General features: G+C 33.5%; 4 protein-coding genes and 1 pseudogene across 4 annotated transcripts; 2 read left to right on the forward strand and 3 right to left on the reverse strand.

Moving 5' to 3' along the window:
• The first annotated feature begins 2,590 nt into the window (after nucleotides 1–2,590).
• Nucleotides 2,591–3,721, forward strand: LOC112746907 (heavy metal-associated isoprenylated plant protein 39-like). The gene is made up of 3 exons (XM_025795022.3): nucleotides 2,591–3,017; nucleotides 3,110–3,185; nucleotides 3,255–3,721. The coding sequence occupies exons 1-3, from the start codon at nucleotides 2,994–2,996 to the stop codon at nucleotides 3,563–3,565; spliced, it is 411 nt and encodes a 136-aa protein (XP_025650807.1). The 5' UTR covers nucleotides 2,591–2,993; the 3' UTR covers nucleotides 3,566–3,721.
• A 1,354-nt stretch (nucleotides 3,722–5,075) lies between these two features.
• On the reverse strand, nucleotides 5,076–8,886 carry LOC112747993 (1-aminocyclopropane-1-carboxylate synthase-like; annotated as a pseudogene).
• A 5,073-nt stretch (nucleotides 8,887–13,959) lies between these two features.
• Nucleotides 13,960–15,906, reverse strand: LOC112749685 (2-C-methyl-D-erythritol 2,4-cyclodiphosphate synthase, chloroplastic). Its single transcript, XM_025798024.2, has 3 exons — nucleotides 14,785–15,906; nucleotides 14,574–14,704; nucleotides 13,960–14,429 (listed from the first exon to the last, which is right to left on the reverse strand). The coding sequence occupies exons 1-3, from the start codon at nucleotides 15,116–15,118 to the stop codon at nucleotides 14,196–14,198; spliced, it is 699 nt and encodes a 232-aa protein (XP_025653809.1). The 5' UTR covers nucleotides 15,119–15,906; the 3' UTR covers nucleotides 13,960–14,195.
• A 1,309-nt stretch (nucleotides 15,907–17,215) lies between these two features.
• Nucleotides 17,216–17,944, forward strand: LOC112749686 (probable WRKY transcription factor 29). Its single transcript, XM_025798025.3, has 2 exons — nucleotides 17,216–17,526; nucleotides 17,620–17,944. The coding sequence occupies exons 1-2, from the start codon at nucleotides 17,216–17,218 to the stop codon at nucleotides 17,942–17,944; spliced, it is 636 nt and encodes a 211-aa protein (XP_025653810.1).
• Nucleotides 17,945–18,274: 330 nt separating this feature from the next.
• Nucleotides 18,275–20,917, reverse strand: LOC112749687 (endoglucanase). The gene is made up of 7 exons (XM_025798026.3): nucleotides 20,566–20,917; nucleotides 20,073–20,477; nucleotides 19,876–19,953; nucleotides 19,408–19,560; nucleotides 19,198–19,306; nucleotides 18,904–19,070; nucleotides 18,275–18,806 (listed from the first exon to the last, which is right to left on the reverse strand). Exons 1-7 carry the CDS (start codon nucleotides 20,815–20,817, stop codon nucleotides 18,483–18,485), a joined length of 1,488 nt encoding a protein of 495 aa, XP_025653811.1. The 5' UTR covers nucleotides 20,818–20,917; the 3' UTR covers nucleotides 18,275–18,482.
• Between the last annotated feature and the right edge of the window lie 1,800 nt (nucleotides 20,918–22,717).

Consider the following 22,717-nt stretch of genomic DNA (forward strand, 5'->3'; position numbering starts at 1 on the left):
AGATATTTAACTGGAAGAGTGTCTTGCTTGCAGCCTAACACACTACACATATGTTGTACCCACTGATCATCACAGTTAATGGGAATCAAACTCGATTTATCAAAATTAATGCTTAAGTCTGACATCAACTCAAAGCAACGAAACAACCTCTTATAATTCTTGATGGTCTCTTCCTCAGGAGGGCAGAATAACATAGTATCATCAGCAAAGTGGAGGTGCGACAACTCAATATGATCTCTCCCAACTAACAATCGTGATATGCTACTGTTCCTAACAGTCTCTCCAAGCATTCTATGTAGGACATCAACAACGAAAACAAACAAGAATGGAGACAGAGGATCACCTTGTCATAGGCCCCTTTCCATCTTGAATGACTTAGAAGGCGAGCCGTTTATCAAAACTGACATGGAGCACGAACTCACACATTCCATAATCCATCCCCTCCATCTTCATCTAAACCCTATCTTCTGCAATACTAGGTCTACAAAACTCCACTTTACTCTGTCATAAGCCTTATGGAAGTCTAACTTTATTATTGTTGCTTCCTTCTTCCTCAATTTGATCCACGAACCATTTTGCACGCGATAAGGGCCCATCATGATTCTTCTGACCCTTAACAAATGCACTCTGCGTCTCGCCTACTAGTCCTAGCATAACTACTCTCATCCTCCTAACTAACATCTTCGAGATTACCTTAATTGACTCAATTAGTATCTTAAAATTTTCAGTCGTGACTCAAGTTATTTTTTCCATCCATTTCTATCATCGAAAAAATAATATGGCATGTTTAGTTGACACATGATTCAATCTCTCACCGTTTTGAAGCACACCGCTCCTACACTCCAATCTCTCTCACTCTCAGTTTCTCACAAAACACAAACTGCTGGGAGATCAGTACTCACCCTAACCCAGACACCACTACACCATCGGAGCTACGTCAATAGCTCAACCCACCTCCGATCCGTTCATCGCCAATGCACACTCTCCACCGTTGTCGCCGCGCCTCTCGCCAGATCCTATTTTCGTGTGTGTGTGTGTGTGTGTGTGTGAGAGAGAGAGAGAGAGAGAGAGAGAGAGAGAGAGCTATAATTGAAGGAGGAGAGAAAGTGGGAGGACTTCAGTGATGATCCACAGTGATAATGGAAGAAAAAGAAGAAGGGAAAGAAGAGAGGGGTCGCCGGTGGTGGTGGGCGAGGAAGATGGTGGTCGAAAATGGCAAGAAGATGATGATTACAACAGAGAAAAGAAAAAGTGAAAACGAGGAAGAAGAAAAGGAAAAGAAAGAAGAAGAAGATAGCCGACAGTTGGTGTGGATGACTTGACAATGAGAGGGAGACAGTGGAAGAGAATGGTTCGGTGGTGCGTTCACAATAAAGGAAGAAGAGACTGCGAGAAAGGGGGTGGAGAAGGAGAATGGAAGAAAAGAAAAAAGGGAGGGTGGTGGCATGAGAGTGGTGGTTCGGGTGAATGTAAGTAGCGAGGGATATGGCTGTCGACACAGTGATGATGATGAGGAAGGTGATGATGACGGTGTTGAGAGAAGGTGGCTACGTGGTAGTGTGAGAGAGAAGAGAGTGTTACTACTAGTATTTTGTTTGAGAAAGAGAAGGGGAAAGCTAGGGCTCACACGGCGTCGTGTTTACAACATTTTGGACACCAACAACTACACGACGTCATTTACATAGTGCTAGGTATCAATTAAAATTGTCATGCCATCTTTTCCGTGACGAAAATGAACGGAAAGAACAACTTGAATCACGACTCAAAGTTTCATGATACAAATTGCGTCAATTAAAAATTTGAAAGACTAAATTAAGTCGGAAATCAAATTTTCAGCTACTATTTTAAATATTAATTCATATTTATTAAAAAAAATCTAAAAATATATCTACTTTAAATAACCTTTACAAGTGGTTTATTTTTAGAGTATTTATTAGCAAAACTCATTATTTTATTAGTTTAAATACCCTATAGGGTGCTGCAATTTTTATTTTAATTTGCTTAAGTTTCTTCATAAACTCCTATATCCTATAAAGTTCTACCCCGGCCCCTATAATGGGTTTATATAAAATAAATTTAGGACTGAAATATAACATTTTAAAAATGTTGTAAACGGATCATTTTTAGTTTCCATTTTATTTGTTCAAGCAATTTGCCCTTTTGTTTACTTAGATGGCGAATTGAGTAATATCTCCGTATGGACTGAAGGGCCAAGGGTGTGTGGTGTGTTACTTGCGAAGCGTATCAATAACCCATACTTTTACTGTTTTACACAAAGAATTGCTTCTAAGATTTAAATTTTGATCATGTGGAACTCAATTATAGGGTCACAATCAACTCTAGAATAGTGATGTTAGTTTCTTGGCTGGCTATAACGATGTAGATATAGTACTGGAAAAGTAACACTTATTTTAACCCTTAACTAGTTGGAATAATGGAATGTGTAATTTTTACAGTGCAATCTGTACTAAACAAAGCTTTACTGTACTATTGGTAAAAAGTTAAACTTAATTCACAGACATAGAAAGTAGAAACTTTTCACGTGGATGGCTGAGGCTGTAGGGTTAAGGAATGCAGTAGGGGCAACATCTAACATCTAAAAATTAAAAAATGTTATATAGGAACCATATCAAAATTTAAATCTTATGATTATGACACAAAATAAAATATAAAAATAACGTGAGGGGAATAAATGTTGACGGAAACCAAATTAGGAGCACTACAGTACTACACTTCCTATGGAAAAGTAGTTTGAGTTGTTTTGGAATCATGTATGAACAAATAGAAAGTCAGTCCTTGCAATCTACAACACGTAATTGAATTTGCTCCTTATATACATACTAAGTACTAATACCTTTCTTCTGCCTTTGGTTCCATTCTTCTTTGCATTGTCTTGCTTTATATAATTAACACCCTTCCACTTCCACTTCTATGCCTCTCTACCTTTCTTAAAATAATAACAGTTATTCAATAGTCCAACTCATCGTCGTCAAATGAAGCTGAGTGACGAAATGAAGGTAAGAATTCCCATCTTCTTATTATGCCACATTCTGTTTCCCGCTTGTCTTCCTTTAGTCCGATAATCGTCACGCACCTTCTTGTTCTCTAGTTATTGATTCTAAATGTGAACTTGCATGATGAGAAAGCAAAGCAGAAGGCCATGAAAGTGGTTTCTAGCATTAAAGGTACTCTACAACTCATATTGCATTTTTTATGGATTGTACTTATTTTCATATATATGAGTTGAATGATAGGAATTGAGTCAATAGCGATGGAGATGAAGGAGAAGAAAATGACGGTGGTTGGTGATTTTGACGCAGTCAAAGTGGTAATCACATTAAGAAAGGTATGTCACACAGATATAGTGTCACTTGGACCGACAAATAATAAGAAGGATGAGGGCAGTAATGAAAAAGGGAAGAAAGATGGTGATGACAAGAATAACAAGGAAGATGATTCAATTGCGGAGCTTGTTAAGCTATACAAAACCTACAATCCCCACATGACCATGTACTATAACGTTCACAGTCTCGAAGACAATCCAAATGCTTGTATCCTTCTTTAACTTTCCAACTGGGTGCTCTTTAATAATTTGTAGGTAGCTTCTCTATATGCATGGAGCTAGTAATAATTTATAATTAAATCAAAGATTTATAGTAATTTACTAGACAAATCATTTCTTACATACACTACATATATAAACTATTATTATCATAGTAAACTCTATACTTATTTATATTGATCTTATAGCCTAACAGCTGTACAATCATCATATAATAACAACGCTTAGCCGTCGGTTTTAGCAACAAAACCCCCCAAAAAACCTTTCAAAAAACAAAAATATTTAATAACAAAAAAATTATTAACAAAAAATGGCTAAAATTTATTGCTTTTAACTTAATTTAATGCGCTTATTCTTTCTCGTATGAGAGAGACATGTATCACAGAATAATGTGAGAAGAGAAGTGTACTTTTACGTTGCTATAAGTTATATAAATCGGTGCCTCCAATTTTTTTATATTGTTTTATTTTTTAAACAAACAATCACAAATCGAACGGTCTAATTTGTGTTTTTGAAAATTAAAAAAATTTTAATGTTTAAATCAGATCGTTTGATTTTTATTTTTAAAAATAAAAAAATTAAAAAATATAAATCCGATCCTCCAATCTATAGTTTATTTTTTTCTTCAAACAAATCAGACCATCTGATTTGAATAATATCAATATCAAAGAAAAACACATAATCTTCCAATAACAACGTATTACACATATATTTAATCAATATAAAAAAAACTTAGCCTAATTTAATGTATCCTGCAATAAATAAATGCTAAAAAAATAAATTTTAATTGTTATTATTTTTTATTTTTTTAATATTTCCGAAAAAAAATACCCATCCACAACACACAACTATTTCTCTGATTCATCGATAAATTTCATATAATAATGGCCGGCGGCTGATTATTAGGAGGTCTTCACATGGAGCACGTTATTGGGAGGTTTTCACCGGACGGAACACATGCATACACCCTTAAACACTATTGAGGATTCATGGAAATATCAAATATGATTGTATTATTCTAGTTAATAATAAATAATTGTTGCTGTAAGTTAGGATACATAAAAATTGTTAAATATTTTTAGGTATATAATAGGAATAATAAAAGTAAAATATGTATTTTAAATTTAACAATTTTAGACGATATATATTTAACCTCAACCTAAAATAATTTGTTTAAGTTAGTAATTTAGTATTTCATTTTAAAGAGGAAAAAAAATAATTTTTCTTTTATCCCCATTGGTTGGATACAATGCTACATGCAGCCAATAATTAGAGATCGACTTTTCAAGGTATGGAAAGCACCACATCTAGAGATGAAGTAGAAGTTGAGTATCTTGCTCCCAATAATAATACATTCTAGCTATACATATATGAATAAGAAAAGTAGTGAATTGTATATTTAATATCTTTATTCAATAATGTAGCCAAGATATAGCGATACAGCAATTGTAAAACCGTCCTCTTTTAATTATGATAATACAGCAAGTCGATTTTCCTCTTTAGTTGTCGCTTAGGCATACATAAGAATCCTTCTTCAATGCTCTGTACTTTAATCTTTATTAACTTATTAAGCAGTACAAATTAAATATGTGTGACTATATCTTATAAACTACATGTCAAGAGTTCCTAGTAGTTAATAAGGTGACTAAATTAAAAGCTCATCTCGCTCTTGCTAATGCAAAAACAGCTCCTAATAGTCTAGAATGTAAAACCTTAAATCTGGAATATGCAAATAATAGCCTTGAAATAATTAATAAATATTATAGTAATCTAGTGGCAGGTGAGAGATCAAGTTGTAGCTTTGACAAGAGGCGATTGAGGAATAGGAGAGTGAGGTGACATCAAGAAATCATCCATCCTCATGGATGAGAAGGTCAGCATTAAGTTTCTTGGGCTACAAGGTTTCTTTGAAGATAACATCACGTCCTTGTTCTGGAGCACAAAGCCACGCATTCTGGCCAATGAAATTTGCACAGCCCTATCATCCATGTTTGCATAGCACACCCTGAACCAACCAGGCTCACAACAATGAAAGGAACAACCAGGCGAAACATTGATCTTAACTTTGTGAATTATCACTCTCCAAAGAGCCATTTCCTCTTCGAACGTTTGCTTCTTTAGAAGAGGACGCAGATCCATCCATAGAAACAAACCACCATCGCTCTGCAAGCATTTTATGCCAACTTGTCTAAGCCCTTTGCAGAAAATCCCATACCTTTTCGCAAGCCTCCTTGCACTCTCTGCAAGGAAGCGTTGCACAAACTCATCATCTGATAGCATGGCTGCTATTAGATGCTGAGTTTGTGTGGACACTAATCCAAAGCTTGACATTTTGCGAGCACAGTTGACGACGTTGTCATTGTAGGAGTATATGATGCCAACTCTGAAACCAGGGAAGCCCATATCCTTTGAGAGACTATAAACAATGTGAATGAGGTTACGGTCACATTCCATTTTAATGTCTTCTTCTTCTATTATCTCAGCTATGCTTGTGAAACCCGGGTGGCTAAAAACCGTGGCGGCGTATATTTCGTCAGATACTAGGTGGATGTGGTTGTGGTTGATGAATGTGACAACCATTTTCAAGGTTTCTTTGTCCATGATTGTTCCAAGCGGGTTTGATGGATTGGTGATGAGTAAGCCCTTGACTGTGATGTTATCTTCTTTGGCTTTCTCTAATGCAGATTATAACGCTTTCTTTGTCAACTTGAAGTTGTTTTTGCTTTCACATGTCACCGGAATAAGTTGGACTCCTGTTCTCCACCTCAAATCCCTATCGAAGCTGCATTATTAGACACAACTTAATTAATTAATTAATTAGAACGTCATATAAAAGAAACAAGACTCAACTATTTAGAAATAACGAGAAGTAAAAAATTGCTTGTATGGTGTTTGGAGGAATTTTGTTTTTAGTGGGGCAAAGAAATTTATTTTTCAATTTTGTATTTGGATATAGAAATTATGGATCCATAAAATGGATTAAGTGAATTAAAAAAAAGACATAGGCAGATTACCCTGGATAGTAAGGAGTGGGTACCAAGAAGGCATCACCGGGGTCAGCCAAACAAAAGGCAGTGACCTCGTGTGCTCCGGTTGCTCCGCCGCTCATAACAATACGATCAGGATCGAACTTCACTCTATTCCCTCTCGTTCTCCCCATCAATTTAGCCACTCCCTGTATGTGTATATTTGCAAGCTCAATTCAATTTACTCTTTTTTATTATCTCATAATAATGAAATGAAATGTAGTGCACTACTCACTTGTCGGAAGAGTGGGAGACCGTGATAATCTTGAAAGTTAGCAATATCCTTGAATTCATGCACTCCTTCTACACTGCAAATGGAAGCCTCTGGATTACTTGTTATCCATTCTTGCACCAAATCACAACTCAACTGCACATACATACATACAATACAACAAAGAAGAAGTAAGAGTTAAGTAACAATATATAACATACAAATTAAAAAGTGGGTTCTTTTAATTTTTGTCATAAGTAATTAAAACTTTCATTAATAATATGTATATATATCAGTACCTGATTTTCAGCAAGACCCATCTGGATAACCCCATTGGGATTCTTGATGGGATGAAAGGGGTCATCTTCATAAGCCTTCCACCCTTCAAAGTATGGCGAGTTTTCACCATGTCCATCACCTCTTGCTATCTTTGACAGTAGTAACTCACCTGCTTGCTCCATCTTTGTATTATATAATTTCAATGTTCTTTGTTATATAAATCACAGTAGAGAATCACAGAAACAAAGCAAATAAAGCGTCGTCTATCCTCCACAAATTGCAGGTATATATGTTTATGATTATGCGATGTGTCTACCACTAAGAGACAGGTGTTTATATAGTACTTGCAGCATGTCCTCCGCAAATTAACTTTGACTTTCAAAGCTGAAGACAACCTCACTCCTCCAATAATTTATAATGAAGTTTCCTATGAACGGCACTTTTACTTCAAATTCCTGCATGTTACTCCTACTTCTCACGTAATACACAACTTATTTTATGTTTTTTTGGAATTTGTTATTTGTATTAGGAAATGTATATGGAACCAACTTCAAATCAGCCAAGAATGGAACAATTTAATTAATTATAAATATAGTAAATAGTTTTATTTATTTATGATTTAAAATATTGGTTATTAAATATTTCACCACATTCAAATTAGGAGAAGATACGTTCAGTATCATTACAACGTGAATCACGGAAACTAATTCAATTAGCTTCCGTCTCTTCAGCATCCTTCCCTCTCTAAATGCCTAAAACATGATAAATCAGAAAATAGATTCAGAACTATCCAATTTATAAAGAAAAGAAACATCCTAATGTCTAGCATAAGCATCATTCACGTAGAAGTTTTGAATTCACCCAGAGACATTTGGCTGGTTTTTGGCTGGTACCCTCTTGGTTCCCTAGCATTGTTGTTTGTATTAATTTTGTATGCAACGAATAAAAAAAATATGTACATATTATTATTAAAGTATATCAAAATAAGGAGTACTAGGGCCAACAAATTTTATAATTTATAGTTATCAATTAGTTATTATTAATGTTTTTAATGGTGTGAGGTTACATTATTTGACCAATATAAATATTAAATTATTTTTAATAAATAAATTTTACTAATTAAAGTGTACAAACTCTAAAAAAATATGGGTATAAATTGTATTGTAAATAATACTCAAAAAGTGTTATCTAAAATAACTAAAGACAACATTTAATATTTGTTATATAAAAATAAAGCTGTTGCAACTTTTTTTAATAACACATCATAAATGTTCTTTTTTGATCAATTAAAGTACAAGTAAAAAGTGTTGCTTTTGTAAATTAAACAAGCAACATTTGTGATATTTATATATTACACTTTATAAGTGTTGTTCTTAAATTTTTAATAAACTTCTCATTTTAAATGTTGCCAAAACTAAATTAAAATTTTTCTTCTAAAATTTTGACCTTCTATCCAAATATTTTAACAAAAAAAAGTACTTTTTTCTTCTTTTAACTTAACAGAAAATACATCTTTATAATTTATATATTATTTACTGATTCAAATCGTTAGAGTTCAAAACAAAATTCCAAGCCCTCTTTTCAATTAGAAACCCTAACCCCAACCATTTCAAAATTTTATTAATGCGCGATTTATCCTTGTTTGTTCGATTTTCTCATCGTTGCTTGTGAAGTTGTGTTCCTCTCTGCTCTGTCGCCGTCGCGCTTGTCGCTGTCGCGCCGTCGTGCTCGTCGCTACTCGCATCGGCGCATCGCCATCGTGCTCGTTCGTTGCTCACATCGTCGTCGTGTTCGTCACTGCTCTGCATTTCCTCATCGTTGCTTCTGAAGTTGTGTTACTCGCTGCTCGCGTTGTCGTCGTGCTCGTCTCTGCTCGCGCGCCGTCGTGCTTGTTGCTGCTCGTGCGCCTTTGTACTCGTCGCTCTGCATTTTGAGCTTTTGAATTTTGCTCTGCTCGATTCCAATTTGCTCGCCTTCTTCTACTTGCGACGTTTTTCTTGGCCCCTGGCTAGGTGCTGATATGCTCTGCTCCCCCGTGGTGCTCGTACTCTTTCCATCACAGATATGCTCCTTACTTTACTCAGCTTTGTTATGGCTGAAGTTGATGAGAAATTCTGGTAATGATAACTTTTTTTCATTGATGAGAAATTACTGTTTAATTAATTATGATCCTATTAAATCACTGCAATGTTTTATTGTTATTGTGTACTTGCTGGCTTGTGCTTTAATCACTAAATGATGTCAATTTTAGGGCTTGAAATTTATTTATTGTTGGTGAAATCTCAATTTAGAGAACTTAACATTAGATTCATAGTTGTTGTAGGTGTTGGAGTTGGCTGAGAATGCTTCCGGTTCAATCAATTTGCTGTCAGGTTTTTCACAATGCTTCCAATTATCTTCACTTTTTCTTTTTCTCTGCTTAACTGAACTTACTTCTTCAAGGAGGAGGAAGAGGTTGATAGATTCAGCAAAGTTCAAGAGAGTTTTTTGAGTAGTTCTTCAACTCTCAGTATACTTGAATTAATGTTAGTGGTCAAAACTGTTATACTTAGAACTTTCATGAAAATAAAGCAATTAGTGATGTGTTGTATGCAGTAGAAATTCTTTTTCTCTCTATTTTTAACATTGATAAATTCCTATCTATAAACTCGACTTCTCTATGCTCGGTGTTTCAGTTTATCGGTGTTTTCTCCATGCTCATTGCATCGTAGGCATTCATTCAACGCCTTTCTTTATGATATATCTTATCAAACTTCATAATTCTAATTAATTGATTAATTAATTAATTATTGCTTTTTCACTTCTCAATGTTAAGGAATTATGAGAAAATCAACCCTCGAATGTGCAGAAATTCTACAACATCACTAAAGATATATACACGAAATCACAGATAAATTTTAAAAAATAAGTTTTCTTTCACTAAGATTTTTTCTCTTTCTATTAATTGTCTTTTTGTTTCCTATATTTTATTATTTTGTTGAGAATTATTGATGAATATGTATTTGAAATACTAATTAAACTTTTTAATATCTATTTTAATTAGAATTTTATTATTAGTTATTTTGTCTCTTTTATAATTTTTTTTATTGTGCACAAATTTATTTATTAATTAAAATAATTACACATGTATGAACACAAAATTTTATTGTAAATTTTATTTTTTGTATTTTTATTACAAAAATAATTTTTGTTTTTATCAAAATAGTAATCCTTTTATTAGTTGCATATTTTGAATATTAGACAATACTTGTATAGGTTGCATATTCAAAACTAATAGGCAACACTTTAAAGTATTACAAATTCAAACTTATAAGCAATGCATAAAATGGTTGAATTTTATTGCAAATAGGCAACATTTTTTAGTAGTGGATGGTCAAAATATGAGAAAAGACAAGATTGCAAAAGTGTTGTCTCAAACACACCTTTGAAGTGTTGTTGTTTTTCAACCAAAGGCAACACTTACCAAGTGTTGCTCTCAAAAGCATTGCTTTTGAAACAAAAAAGTGTTGCCTTGATCTAAGGCAACGGCTGCATATGCAACGCCGCCCAAAAACGTTGCCTTAGGCCCAAAAGTGTTGTCATAGATAAAAAATAACCTTTTATCAGCATTTAGGCAACACTTTTTAAATGTTGCCTCAACCTGAAAATGTTGTAGTGTGTGTAAAAATCTAGTAAATATAGGTACAAATTATATATTTCTTGTGTGCAAAATATATATAAATATATAGGGTTACAAATTATTACTGGCTAAGTACTGATAAAAAATAATAATATCTACTGACCATGTAGCATTATTAGTCAAGCTGAAAGCTGAAAGTGATATGAACTTAGCCGAGCTAAACCAAGGTCAAGCTCGACTCATAAAAATTGAGTTTGCCTCATGACTCGATTTATTGACAATCGAGTTTATTTCTTAAACTCAAATTCGACTCAGCGAACGTTCACGAACGGACTCGAGCTCACAAGCTGGCTTAAATAACAGGAACATAATCTATAAATTTATATCGATAAATTATAATTTATATATATTAAAAATATTAAAAAGCCAATTTTATATGTTGTATATCTATTAATTATAAATTTTTTATTTATATTTTACAACAAAATTATATATAAAAAATAACTATAAAATTTTAAAAAATTAAGAACATTAATTATCGAGTCAATTTACAAGCTAATGAATTGAGTTTATCCATCTTTAAATTTGACTCATTTAATTTATGATCTCAATTTTATGTTCAAATTCGGCTCACCAACTCACAAATTCAGTTTATTAAGCTATTAACGAGTCGAATTCACCTCCAGTCTATTTGTTAGTATGAAAAAAAAAAATCACGCTAGCCACCCTCAAAAAGTTTTAAACTCAATGACAAAAGTTACAACAAATTTTACCAGACCTTATGCAAGGTCAATATAATTTTCGTCTCCATAAATTAAATGTGATCTAAAGAAAATAATAATTTATACTCTTACTAAGTCATATATACTACATCTTCCTAGATATATATTCTAGGTGTCGTGAGATATTTGTTGTTTTTATGCATATATAGTTAAGCACGTTTATTAATATATTGGCTCTAAATTACAATTAGAAAAAGTAAGATAGACAATAAAAATACTAAACAATATAAATAATAGATATATCAGATATTTAATTCATTAAATATGCAGATAATTATTCTAATATTAAAATTTAGGTGAATAATTTAAAGCGTAATGAATTTTTTTTTATTAGATCAATTTTAAAGTTCATTATTCACAAAAATCATTATCTACTTAACAAAATCCTTAAAATTAAATCACCTCGGCCGAGTTTCTCCTTTGTATTAGCGCTTGTTTGAAATCTGGGAAAGTAGTCGTTAGCAGCCGGGCAAATAATAAATTAAGACCTATCGTATTTTAGGGAGCATTTAATAATGCCAGCTTTCTTCTCTAGAGTTTTCTCCTTTCATTCATTTTCTTTGAACTTTGAAGAGACTTTGAGTTCTCTATATGGTCAACACACATACAACACTACGGAGCACATTGCCAGATACAAATACTATCATAATAATAGCGGATTGTACACCAGCGTTCTATTTCCTCAAACCTAATTTACTGGCCTGTGAATCTCGATCTGTGATACTATCCTTTAATTTTTCAATAATTTAAAAAAAAAAAGTAAAATAGATAACTATTTAGAGAAGAGAAAATACTATATATAGGAGTTATTCTTATTCTGATTTCTTGTAAAACAAAAACATTTAACAAATTAAAAGAGCACATTTAGTAACTAAAGCCAATTGTAAAGTGCTATTGAAACTTAGAGTTGAATTTTGTATTGCACTTGAGATTTTCAGTTTTGGAGATTGACTTATATAAGTGGATTCTAATTTGATTATGGTATTTTTTTTTTTTTACCAAAGATAGAAAACTCGAACCCGCAACCTCTTAATTGAGTATGAGGAGACTATGCCATTTGAGCTATTACTCATTAGCTTGATTATGGTATGGTTATTATATGGTGAATATGTAAATTTTGTTAAAATTAAAGTTATATTTTTTTATATTTTAGTAATATTAAAAAAAACGTTATTTAGCAATAGAAAAGTGTTACTTTAATTTTAGTGAATATTTTTTGAAACATTACAATCACACTTCTGTATATTATTGCTTCCAAATAAAATGGAGAAATAAAAAAGTGAGATACTAAACCTTACTTAGGAGAATGAGAATGAGGATAGGATGATTCAAAAGCCGCCGGGAAATTTAGAACGTAGAAAGTAGAAGCGTACTCCGTCAAAGTCCTTCATATATAGTAAGCTTTAATTTCCATCTTTCATCATGTTTGTTGTTCAAATTTCTTTTTAATGCTTGCATTTTGCAGTTCAACTTCTATCATTCAATGTTATATATGTGAAATATAATCATACAAAAAATTACTCACCAGCCTAGAATCTATATTAAAATACAAAATATATATTAAACTAAGTTAAACAACGTGTAAATATATAATAACTATTTAATAGTTGATTTGTTTTGCAAATTAACAAAGTATTTTATATCTACCTATCGTGTTGACGGTTGATCTTAATTATTATATAACTATCTATCTGTTAGGAGTATTTTTATTATTCCGATTTAATGAAATATCAAAATTCATAAAATACTAAGAAAGACACGCTGATATTTAAATTAGCTCTTGTATCATGTGGATGTGGTTATGGAAAATCAGATTTACCTTCAATTCACTTGTCTCCTTTATAACAATTGCCCTTATTCCAAGAAAGGTTTCTGGTATTCAAAACCATTTTTATGTGCTCATTATGAATACCTAAGGAATATCGAGATTCTATATCTTGGACCTCCTCCTTTATTTATGGGCTTCTATGAGTAATTTTGGTTTCACTGCTTTGTCACCTAAAAATTTTGGACTTAATATATATATAATTCTAATATATCTATACTTACAATAATTACAGTGACTATAAAATGGTGTTAAAATTAATATTTTTTATATTTTGATAACACTTTTTAGCAATAATTTTTAAAAAAATACGGTTAAATAATAATTTTTTTTTAATTTGAACAGCACTTTTTAAAATATCATATTCACTATATAGTCACAGTAACATAAACATATTAGAATGATCTTTTATATAACCTTTTATATATATATATCGGATTTCTATTTGTGCAAATTCACTTTCGTTTTATGTATTTGATTGATAACAAAAGAAGGTTTAGTATGACATACAAGCTGCGTTGAAAAACGAAGGTAAATAAGTTGAGAGTAGCAATAAACTGATCCGGGACTAATGCCAAGTTGAATCTCAACAGTCAACAGGTATGACAATATTCCAATAAGACCAAATATATAAACACTAAAATAATGGTGAAGATTGAAGACTAACGAACGCATTTGACAATGCTTTATTTTAAATGTTTTAACCAATACAGAGTTGCACAGGACAGCATCCAAATCTTACCAAGTCGCCCCTTGCGCTAAATTAAATGAAAACTGAGCAGCCATTGTATAATTCATTACTTGAGATCTCTATGAGGAGTACGGACTAAGCAGAATTTTTTATAACAAACATTTACAGTAAGTTTGATAAATTGTATAGTGGATTTGTTATTATTTCCTCATGAGAAGAACCACAGTGTGAGCAGCAATGCTTCTGTTTTCTCCAAGGCTGTCCACCTTTTCATGAGTTTTTGCTTTGATATTCACCACAGAAGGGTCAACTCCAAGCAGTGCAGATAAATTGGCCTTGATGGTATCCTTATGTGGACTTAGCTTAGGCCTCTGAAGAATCAATGTAGCATCCAAATTCCCAATCTCATAACCTGCCTCATGCATTAGCCTCACCTGTAATAAACAAAGAAGAAACCCATCCTGAATCCTAATTTGATTAATTAAAAAGCTCTTTCCATATTTCAGAATGATTAATAACATAATTAAACGGAATCAGTTGATTTTGATTAATATATAAAAAGAGTAGAAGAAACTGACAGATTCTTGGATGAAGACAGAGGAGGCACAGCCCTTCCATTTGGGATCAGAATCGGGGAATATCTGGCCGATATCAGGAAGACCTAAAGCCCCTAAAATGGCATCCACCACACAGTGAAGCAGAACATCCCCTTTTTTGGCACACAACATAATACTAATCAGAATCAGAACATAATGATATTAAAAGAATTGTTGGAGTCGGAGATTTTACCATCGGAATGAGCCTCGCAGCCTCTGTCGTGGGGGATGTTGATTCCACCGATGATTAAGGGGTAACCAGGCTCCAACCGATGGAGGTCAAAGCCGTGCCCCACCCGGAACGGCAGAGCCTTCGACGGAGTGCCGGACACTCTGGAATCCTCGATTTTGGTGGAAACCGCGGAGGCAGAGACTGTAGTGGATGATGCTCGGAGACGGAAGGAAGGAAGTGGGGTAGGATTGCGAGGGAAAGAACAAGAAAGTGGAAGAAGATGACTAGATTTGGTGGTAGTAGCGAAGGGGTAAGGGTGTGGGATGGTAGAAGCGGTAAAGGAAGAGGCAGCCATGGCTACGAAATTGGAATTGGAATTGGAATTGGAAGGGAGACCACAGATTAGCTTTAAACCAGTTGACTGCCGCCTGCTGGTGGTAGCTGAGCCAATGAGCCTCTACCCCAATGCAATGAGCCAATGACTTTATTGAAATCCCAGTATACCATGTATGACCCGGTTGAAGTAACAAGTTTTGTCGTGTTGCGGGTGTGGAGCCGAGTTCAGTGCAGGAGGTTTTTTTTTTTTTTTTTGTCTTGGGCTAAGCCCATGAAACCTACCCGAACCCCAATACCCAACCCACCCGAACCAGAACCCGATTCCCTATCGTAACCCAGAGGTTCTTGTAACGAACTCAAGCTCTCCCATGGCTGCCGAGAGATAGGCTTCGCTGCCATCACTGCCTCCACCCGCGGCGCGCCGTTACCCGCGTTGACGCCGTTAAACGGCTTGGCTTGAATGTGATGGGCCGAGGGGTGTGGGCCTTCTGAGGCTATGATTATTGTAACCCTATACATCTTATTGGGCGTCTCTTTGTTGGGCATGTAGGTGGGATGATCTGCACTGATGACCTTTACTCTCTTTTGAAGTTGAGAAAGTCCCGCAGCCGAGGTCTGGGTCAGATGTCAATTTTGTTTGCCTCCCATAGAGCTGTACCGGGCTTAAATTCTCTTGGAGGAATATTGAACGATTTGTGTGTATTCCCATATAGTATGTGTGAGTGGTTTGTGTACTCCCATGTACTCCTATGTTCAAATCCTCTTAGAATTTGAGACTGTCCAATTCACTTGACAAAAAAAAAAAAACCTCTCTGACCAAAAAAAATAGAGAAAATGGTTTTGACTTTTGAGTGGAGGAGTCTCAGACTCTCGGGGAAGGCTAAGATGTGCGGAAAAAAGGGAATGAAATGGCGAGAAGAGGTTGAAATAAGGTTGTAGGTATGAATTTCCAGTATTTCCAAATGAACAAAAAAATTATTTTACCAAGAGACTAATAAGATCAAAAATATTATTTATACACTAAAATTAACTACAGATAAATTTGTGTACAAATACACCCGAGAGAGCAATCAGTAGGCAGTAGCTAACAGATTCCCCAGCTTCGCCCACGATACCCCTTCTTTTTCTTTGTTTTGGACTTGACGATACCCCTTCGTTGCCAACGGAAAAAGTACATTGGCTTAGTCCTGGGCCTACTTTTTTGTTCTTTATTTCTGTCTTCTTTTTTGGGCTCTTTAACCCATAAGCTTTAACATAAAAAAGGGTTACACTCCAGAGAATAAGAGCGAAAGCTGAACCCCTTTTACACCAAAAAACAAAAAGTTGAATCCCCTTTCATCAGCTGAAAAAAATAAGGAAAAGATGAGTGGCCAGGAAGATTCTCTCGGGCATGGCATGAATATGACGGCGACAAAGACTTTTTATCGGTGAGGGACTGAGGGAAAACGGCCTACACAACACAAGCGAGAGCTAGTAAAGTTTAAAATGATAATAATTTTATTGCATACTTAATTACTTATTTAATAATATTTAAATATCTACTTTATAAACATTTGATTAAATTATAATTTTTATTTAGTTTACTTATGTCATTTTTGAATTTTATAAATTGTCTCAAAATAGATACCTACTTATATAAATGTACGAATAACATTATTGTCTCGTATCAGATTCTACATCCAAGTGTATTATTATAGTATTGAGTTGAATGTTAGGTATAGCATAGGATATGAAGGCTGGCCGAATGGCCGAAAAAAGGGGCTTCAGGATTAGACTTTCACCCTTCTGACTTAACAGTAAGTCAACTCAATTATTCTATAGGGTACTGTATGTATGCATGTATTACTCCTAGTTTGTATTTGTATTTCACTTGTTCAAAGGGCCAACAGTCCACCAAAACGGAAAAAACAGAAAAGCTCAAAGCACGAGGTACGCTAACGTACAGGTTACAATTTTTGACAAATCTTATTATCTTAGTCCTTTTAATAATATAATATGTTATGGCCGAAAACGTTGTTTGTCATCTTGCACAAAACTTCTGGCTTGTGAACTGTGAGTTTCATTCATGCTCCCTTGTATTAATATATTGTATTTGTAGCTTCTTCTTCTTCGATGAATGAGCTTCATGGACTGGGATTTGCACGCTATAGTGAGAGGATGCACCAATACTCATCAATCCGACAACATCCTAGGCGATCTTAACTATTTCCAGTTAAGTCCTCAACAAGAAATAGATGAACGTTTCTTCAAGTCTCACCAATTCTCAGAAACAGAAACCATCACTACTGCCATCGTTGATGATGAATTGGAAGAGCTTTACAAACCTTTCTACCCTTCTACAACTAGTTCCCACCCTACCTCCGCTGAAGTCAACAAAGTACTCCATCTCAAACCTTCAGATCCAACACCATCTAAATGTAAAAGAAGGTACGACATACATATATATACTACAAAAGATTGATTTGTTTTAATTTGCATCAAGCAAAATACAGGGTTGATGGTAATTAATTATAAATGAAGGAAGAAGAATGAAGAGAAGAATAAGAGGGTAGTGAAGCGGGTGAGAGAAGAAGAAGGGTACAGTGATGGATGGGCATGGCGTAAATACGGGCAGAAACCAATAAAAGGATCAGAGTATCCGCGGAGCTATTACAGGTGTAGCAGCTGCAAAGGATGCTTGGCTAGGAAACAAGTTGAACGGAGCCATTCCGATCCACAAGTTTTCATAGTTACCTACACAGCTGAACACACCCATCCTCCTCACCCCATCACTACTATTCCAACAAACTCACAAGCACAAGGAACAGTAGTAGGAAGAGGCTGGAAGAGGAGAACCAATCTATAGATGAGGCGCCAATTGTGCTTTCAATCAACTACTTGCTTTAGATGGGTGCGCCTTCATCATTATATAATTTTGCTTTTCATACAGCAAGTCAAGAGAACTTATTATATATTGTTTTATTAATATTATATATAGTTTGTACGCTGTTCGTCAAATACTAAATAATCTATCCTTGGTTCAAATTTCGGTCCAATTAAAGTAGTATGATTTAATTTTCTGAATTATATCTTTCACAATGTTAACTATATATATTATGCATTTGAAATGAGGGGCTTGAAAACAACGTAGACAAGCTCATGATATATAGTTGATAAAAATAAAGAAGCTAAGATCGTAACATCTTGATTCCAAATTTTTATTGTATATAACTTATTAAAACAATAACGTACAATACTAGTTTATTTGAATCTTAAATTCAAATGACATATATGTATACATATGGCTGGGGTACCTAGGCAGTATCACTCAGCTTATATAATGAATTATTAGTTCATGACACATGCAATGATGATATTAAGTAGCGTTGGTGTGGTGTGTGGGTTCATTCAGCAAGCAAAGCAGCGACGGAACCGACGAAAGCAGCATTAATATAGGTTGTAGGTTCGCTGTGAGAATAGTCAGATCTTTCATCACCGAAGTGGTCATTGGAATCAGGGCCTCCAACAATGGCACCAACGTGAGTATTGGGATTTGGATTTGGTGAATTGTAATAGTTTGACATACCCTCGCTGCAACCCACTTTTTCCTGCTGATCTTTGATTGAAGGGATTGATGAGCCTCTGTGGTGTAATTTCTTTGGGTAGTTACTGCCAAATCCAACCATGTACGACATACTCATTGGATTCTTTCCCAGTATGTAGTCCACCTGAATTATAACATCATCAATATATTCAGATATTATATATTAATTAACTAGTAATAGGTCAGATCAGATTAATTAGTATATTATATATTAGATGGACCTGTGTTTTTGCAAAGTCTCTAATTTGGGGGGCAGTGAAATGTGAAGAGCCACACTGGATTCCACTGACGTTGTTCCTGCTTAGGATTTTGGAGAAAATGAATAGCACCATGGTTGAGCTTGTTGTATATTGCAAGTTACTACTGTCTCTAGTATACAATAGACCGCCTGATCAGTAGGCACAATAGTTTGTTATTAACTTTATTCCTTCATCCAGAACATTGATTAATATGTATGAATAAATCATTAGTTAATAATTTGATAACTAGTAGAATTGAACAAGAATACTGTGTACCGGGAGTCGTCTTAATCTGTTGAGAGCTACTTCCTGGCATCACTGCGCATACAAATGATTCAGCGTCACTCTTAAACTTGCCCAGTTCATTCTTCCCCTCATAAAATTCCTGAAGAAATTTTGATCAAGTTAAAAAGGGTAATTATTATATATAATTAGTTTCTTTATTTTAATTATTTGAGTTACTATGTAATGTAATAATATATAAACCTGGGTGAGTATTGTTTGAGCTCCAATAAATTTGTTATCCCAGCTGAACTCATTTACGGCTTGACTCCAACCTTGGTTAGAAATAATATAGTTCAAATACTGGCTTTCTCCGGTGGCCTTGTATAGCCAAGACGCCGCCCATAACAGTTCATCCTAATTTTCTCACACACAATCATTATTCAACATGAAATAATTAAGCAAATATACATATATTCATGAATCATGAGCGAATGTTACATAATCAATAAATAATATTTTTTTACTAGTAACACTTTACATTAATATTTACAAAAATTTTATATTTAAAAAATATATAATTTATATTTATATTTTTTAAAATTTATATGCAAAAATTAATAAATTTATTTATTAAAAATAATTTAATATTTATACTAATTAAATAATAATAAAAAATTACTAACTCCAAGAGTTTCTCTATGTTCATATCGCACTGAAGGCAGATTATACCTGGTAACCTGAGTAGGAGCAGTAGAATGGGCAAGAAAGCGAGTACGATCCTCTATAATTGTCAGCAAAATCAAACAGCTACAATGAACATGCATGGACAAATTAAAGAACGTAGTGTGTCATATATATAGAGCTAGCTAATTCTTCAAGACGAAAGATTCATATATAATAAGAGATAATGAATTGTTGGTCATTACTGATTTAGAGTGGGTTAATAGGGTTGATGAATAAGCGGGATCTGTTTTCTTGAAGGCAATAGAGGCAGCAGCAAGAGCAGCAGCAGATTCAGCAGCAGCCTCGGTTCCAGGGGAAGAAGAATCAATCTTGTAGAGTGTTCTTGGAGTATCCATGTCCTCTGGGCGCTCCCAACATTGGTGATCGGCGTTCCCATCTCCGATCTGTGTGAAGAGCGTAGTCGGCGAAGTGTGGGCTTTGAGTATGAAATCAGTGCCCCAGCGGATTGCACTTTGGAGGTTTTGATCAGTCTGTTTCTGAGTCTGATACTCAATATTTGCCCAACTCAATAACGTCACTGTAAATGACATTGGCCATCCAAACTTCACATTATCACCAGCGTCGTAATATCCTCCGGTCAAATCCAACTGTTGTTGAATATAAAATACACGTTAAAATATAAAATATAAAAAAAATATATGGTGACCAAATATATAAGCAATATAGCATGCATACATTTTGAAGTTTGCCATCAGAGAGAGCAGAGTCTGCTCTCCAGGTGACTCTTTGATTGGACGGCAACTGTCCTGAACGTTGTCCTTCAAAGAATAAGATAGCCTTTTCCAGAGCATCTGCGTAGTCATAACTACTACTATTAGCTGCTGATGACGACCTTAGCGGCGTCTGATCCTCCATCACCCCGGGCCTCATGGCAACCCCAACTATTGCACACCACAACATTAATACGCCATACACCACCATTGTCATCACGAGATCTATCTCTTAAGCTTAATTTCTGTATGTCAATAGTATTATACAGGACCGAATGAATGGCCGTTACTTGTATATAAGTTATAACTCAATGCACTACTACTTAAACCAACGTCCATATATATATAAAGGGATGGAGTGGGGTGAAGCAGTGGGTGCTAGTGTCACGTGTACTATAGTTTGCACTTTGCAGTATAACTTCTTCCAATTGATAATCTCGAATTTTTGTACATAACGAAGAATTTTGCTAGGCGAGTAGCCGGTTTTGGTATTTGTGAATGTGAGATGGAATGGGACTAAATTGTTCCGTGACTTATACTCTTACCTTGATTGACCCTATTACTCTATTCCTGATTTCCTATTGTATTCGGTGATTACTATTCCTATAATCAACATTCAACAAGTCATGGCTCTAATCTTGCCAAACATATCAATGCCCATCACATCACATCATCACATGGATCTCTTACCTTCCTTTTCCTCAGCAAAATTCTGGTGCAGTACGTTGTTCTGCTTGCAAAATCATCGTCATATCCCCATTTGACCATACTCTCATATACTTATATAGTAATTAATTCCCGTAATTTTCGCGATTCATTTGGATGATTTCCTCATATTTTCTTTCTTGTTCAGGTAAAAAACCAAAATCACTAGCATATGTGATCTAAGCATTCCCCAAAAAACTGGCATACATCCAAAAGAGGAAGTAGAGATACTAGTAATCTATTCCATTATATATTATTAAAATCGAATTTCTTAGTCATGAATATCATAATTCTCATAATTGTATAAGAGATGGATTTTTAATAATTATTTAATGATGTATGTAAAAAGAAAAATATTTAATTGTATTAATCATGAAAAGAAAATATAAAACTTAAAAAAATTAAATTTTAAATTATATGTTATTATTTAAATTATTATTTTAATATTTTAATTTATTATTTTAATTATTTAAAGATTAATTATATTTTTATAATAATAAAATATAATTTATAAAAATTATTGTCATATTATATTTTGTCTTCACTAATAAAATTTTTTTGAATCCATTACTACTTTTGTTTTTCTTTTTTATCTCTACCATCAAATTATACCTGCGACCTACCTATTTTGGCATAAAGTGAAGGGTGAAGTTTTTGTAAATAGTGAATATTTTTTATAATAAAAAAATTACCAATAAAAATTTATTACGTACAATGCACATATTTATTCCAAATTTAATAAAAATATTCACTTTTAATTTGACTCTACTTTTTCACTAAAAAAAATTATTTATTTGACTCTAGCCTTACAATACGAAAGATTAAAGTTACGATCAATTAATTTAAAAGAAAATATCATTGATGTTTTATAAAATTTTTTAGATTTGTGTCTTTTGAAAAGTAAAAGAAAAAATTATAGTAGAGTAAAATTTACCTGAAACCAAATAACACAGTGTAACATACATCTTTGATCAATATTAAAAAAAATTAGCCTGTATATAAAATCCTAAAAAATACAGTTCTATCTTTTTTAATTAAGTTAGCTTTAAAATACCAATACTGTTTTTTCATGTGCTACTTTTAATCTAAAATCCTAAAAAAAAAATTGATTTAAAATGTTATAATGTTATTATATTGACACAACACTTTATTTTTGTATGATAAATACAAGTATATTTTTATATAAAGTATTTAAAGTATATAAAAATGTACTCCGATTATAAAAAAAAATATTTAAAAAGCCATTAAATTTTTATATGTTATTAAAATTTAATAAATACAAGTACATTTTTATATGTTATTTTTAATTCAATGTACTAATAGGAGTTAAAATTAATTTATATTTAATAATTTTATACTAAAATTAATTTACTATAATCTTGTTTTGTACTTTTGTTTAGTATATTTTTTTA

Source organism: Arachis hypogaea, chromosome 15 (assembly GCF_003086295.3).
Source record: "Arachis hypogaea cultivar Tifrunner chromosome 15, arahy.Tifrunner.gnm2.J5K5, whole genome shotgun sequence".
NCBI classification, from domain to species: Eukaryota; Viridiplantae; Streptophyta; class Magnoliopsida; order Fabales; family Fabaceae; genus Arachis; species Arachis hypogaea.

Bases quoted from the DNA above. Each gene is read 5' to 3' on its own strand.
- LOC112749686 (XM_025798025.3), top strand. From the start codon at position 17,216: ATGAGCTTCATGGACTGGGATTTGCACGCTATAGTGAGAGGATGCACC. The intron at 17,527-17,619 runs GTACGACATACA...TTATAAATGAAG, and splicing joins CCATCTAAATGTAAAAGAAG to GAAGAAGAATGAAGAGAAGA.
- LOC112746907 (XM_025795022.3), top strand. From the start codon at position 2,994: ATGAAGCTGAGTGACGAAATGAAG. The intron at 3,018-3,109 runs GTAAGAATTCCC...CTTGTTCTCTAG, and splicing joins AGCTGAGTGACGAAATGAAG to TTATTGATTCTAAATGTGAA. The intron at 3,186-3,254 runs GTACTCTACAAC...GTTGAATGATAG, and splicing joins AGTGGTTTCTAGCATTAAAG to GAATTGAGTCAATAGCGATG.
- LOC112749687 (XM_025798026.3), bottom strand. From the start codon at position 20,817: ATGACAATGGTGGTGTATGGCGTATTAATGTTGTGGTGTGCAATAGTT. The intron at 19,954-20,072 runs GTAATGACCAAC...TGTTCATTGTAG, and splicing joins TATTAACCCACTCTAAATCA to CTGTTTGATTTTGCTGACAA. The intron at 19,561-19,875 runs GTATAATCTGCC...TGAGAAAATTAG, and splicing joins GCTCCTACTCAGGTTACCAG to GATGAACTGTTATGGGCGGC.
- LOC112749685 (XM_025798024.2), bottom strand. From the start codon at position 15,118: ATGGCTGCCTCTTCCTTTACCGCTTCTACCATCCCACACCCTTACCCC. The intron at 14,705-14,784 runs GTAAAATCTCCG...GTGCCAAAAAAG, and splicing joins CTGCGAGGCTCATTCCGATG to GGGATGTTCTGCTTCACTGT. The intron at 14,430-14,573 runs GTCAGTTTCTTC...TGTTTATTACAG, and splicing joins CTGTCTTCATCCAAGAATCT to GTGAGGCTAATGCATGAGGC.